The 2,365-nt window shown below is 55.3% G+C and overlaps 2 protein-coding genes across 2 annotated transcripts; one reads left to right on the top strand and one right to left on the bottom strand.

Annotated features, from left to right (window-relative positions):
- Positions 1–763: 763 nt before the first annotated feature.
- On the top strand, positions 764–1,270 carry ETH_00021315 (uncharacterized protein; the record flags this gene model as incomplete). Its single annotated transcript, XM_013379208.1, has 1 exon — positions 764–1,270. One exon carries the CDS (start codon positions 764–766, stop codon positions 1,268–1,270), a length of 507 nt encoding a protein of 168 aa, XP_013234662.1.
- Positions 1,271–1,548: 278 nt separating this feature from the next.
- On the bottom strand, positions 1,549–1,893 carry ETH_00021310 (uncharacterized protein; the record flags this gene model as incomplete). Its single annotated transcript, XM_013379207.1, has 1 exon — positions 1,549–1,893. One exon carries the CDS (start codon positions 1,891–1,893, stop codon positions 1,549–1,551), a length of 345 nt encoding a protein of 114 aa, XP_013234661.1.
- Positions 1,894–2,365: the final 472 nt, after the last annotated feature.

Genomic DNA, 2,365 nt, shown 5'->3' with positions numbered 1-2,365 from the left:
AGGTAGCAGCAGCATTAGGTGCTTTGGCAGTTGGAGCAGCAGCAAGTGCTGCTGGAAGCACAGCAGCAGCACCCAAAGTATTAGCAGCGGCAGTCTGCATTTGAGTACAGCAACAGCAGCAGGCAGCGCTGCAGCAGCAACAGTAGCAACAGCAGCAGCAAATGTATAGCAGAAGCGATGCTGCTGCAGCGAGGATGCGCAGCAGCAAGGCAGCAGCAGCAGTAGGATAGCGAAAATGTAGTCCACGCAGCAGCGGAGCAGCAGCAGTGCAGCAGCAAAGCAGCAGCATAGCAGCAGCAAAGCAGCAGTGTTGCAGCGCAGCAGCAGCACTGCGGCAACGACAACGGCAGCACCGCAGCAGCGGCGCTGTAGCAGCAATAGTTTCGAAAGCAGCTGGGAAGAAACAGCAGCAGCACAAAGTATTTATTCATTAGTATGCTAGTAAGGCAGGGATGAGCAGCTGCAGCAGCAGCAGCTGCTGCTGCAGAGGTAGCTGCAGCAAGGGCAGCGCCGGCATGGCAGCAGTAATTGCTGTTGCAACAAAAGCATCGCCGGCGATGCGGTAGCAATTGCCGCAGCAGCATCTACGGCAAGTGCCAGCGTGCAGCAGCAGCAACTGCAGCATCAGCAGCTGCAGCAGCAGCTTCTGCTGCAGCAGTCTTCGCAGCGTTCGTAGCATGCTGCAGATGTATTTGTAATGGCGAGTGCAGCAGCAGCAGCAGTCGCAGCAGCAGCAGCAACAGGCGCAGCATGAGCAGCAGCAATGGTTGCAGCAGCAGCAGCTGTAGCAGCAGAGTTATCAATAGCAGCAAAGCCTTGCAGCAGCAACATTAGAAGACAGGAACTCGTGCAGCAGCAGCAGCAGCAGCGCGAGGCGCAGCAGCAGCGCAGCAGAGCGTTACCTTCGTGTTCCAAGAAGCGGCAACGGCAGCAGCAGCAAGCGCAACAGCAGCAGCAGCAGATGCTGCGGCCAATTTTTTTGATTCAGGCTGCAGCAGCTTTTGCTGCTGCAGCTGCTGCTGCTGCTGTTGCTGCGGCTGCTTTGACTGCTGGTACAGTGGACAGTGTCGCTGCTATCAGCGGTTTCTTGTGCAGCGCAACAGCAGCAGCAGCACTGCAGCAGCAGCAGCACTGCAGTAGGAGCTCCCTGACAGCTGGACAGCAACCAGCAGCAGAGATGTGCTGCTGCTTCGAAGTTGCTGCTGCTCCTCCTCTTTTTGTTAACGTTTTTTTGTTAACTGAATTCTCCCCGCATTTGCCTTCAAGCTAGCTAGCTGGCCAGCTAGCTAGCTAGCTGGCTAGCTAGCTAGCTAGCTAGCTAGCTAAGTGTCGAAGTAGCTAGCTGGCTCGTTTGTTCTTGCTGTATGTTTCCTCTGCCGTGTGTAGTTCCCTTGGTAGCTGGCTAGCTGGCTGGCTAGCTGGCTGGCTAGCTAGCTGGCTAGCTAGCTGCGTAGCTAGCTAGCCGGCTAGCTGGCTGGCTAGCCGGCTGGCTAGCTAGCTAGCTGGATAGCTGGCTAGCTAGCTAACAAGCTGCTGTGCTGCTAAGCTTCAGGTGCCCCGTTGCGTCCACTGATCATCCCTGTGTGCCGCTGCTGCTGCTGCCGCTGCTGCTGCTGCTGCCGCTTTTGCTGCTTTTCCTGGTGCTGCTGATGCTTCTGCTGTCTGTTGCTGCTGTTGCGGCCACACTTGCTGTGCAGCTTTCTGCATCCACTGTTGCTGCGGCAGGTGTGTTGCTGCTGCTGCTCCTGCTCCTGCTGGTATGTTGCTGCTGCTGGTGCTCTGTTGCACCAGCAGCTGCTGGAGCTGTGCTGCTGCTGTGCTGCGGTCCCTGCGAATTCGGCGCTGCTGCTGCGCTTTTTGACAGCAGCATAGCCTTCTGTTTCTGCTTAACATTCTAAATATGACTAAATGAAAGAGTAGCTCTCATTTGCTGCAGTGTATTGCTGCTGCTGCTGCTGCTGTCGCCGCTGCTGGCAACAGCAGCAGGAATAGCTGCTAGCGCTCTCGCAAAAAATGGCAGCACCGGCAGCAAAAGCTGCAACAGCAGCAATAGCAGCAGCAACAGCAACAGAAGAACCACCAGATAAACGTAGCTCTAAACCCTAAATCCTAAACCCTAAACTTTAGCCTGAACATTCTGGGGGGCGCTCGAAGGAACCCTGGAGTGACTCCAAACCCTAAACCCTAGAAGCTCGACCTCAAGCCCTAAACCCTAAACCCTAAACCCTAAATCCTAATTATTGAGCTTGAAAAAGGTCAGAAGACAGTTTATTGCAGAGACAGCTGCATGCAGCGCTGGCGGCCGACTGCAGCCCCCATAGCGGCAAACCCTAAACCCTAAACCCTAAACCCTAAACACTAGCTC

The sequence above is a fragment of the Eimeria tenella genome, genomic scaffold (genome assembly GCF_000499545.2).
Source record: "Eimeria tenella Houghton genomic scaffold, Eth_scaff1587, whole genome shotgun sequence".
Taxonomy (NCBI): domain Eukaryota; phylum Apicomplexa; class Conoidasida; order Eucoccidiorida; family Eimeriidae; genus Eimeria; species Eimeria tenella.
Note: the sequence above shows the minus strand (reverse complement) of the source record. Positions and strands in the feature narration are given on the sequence as shown.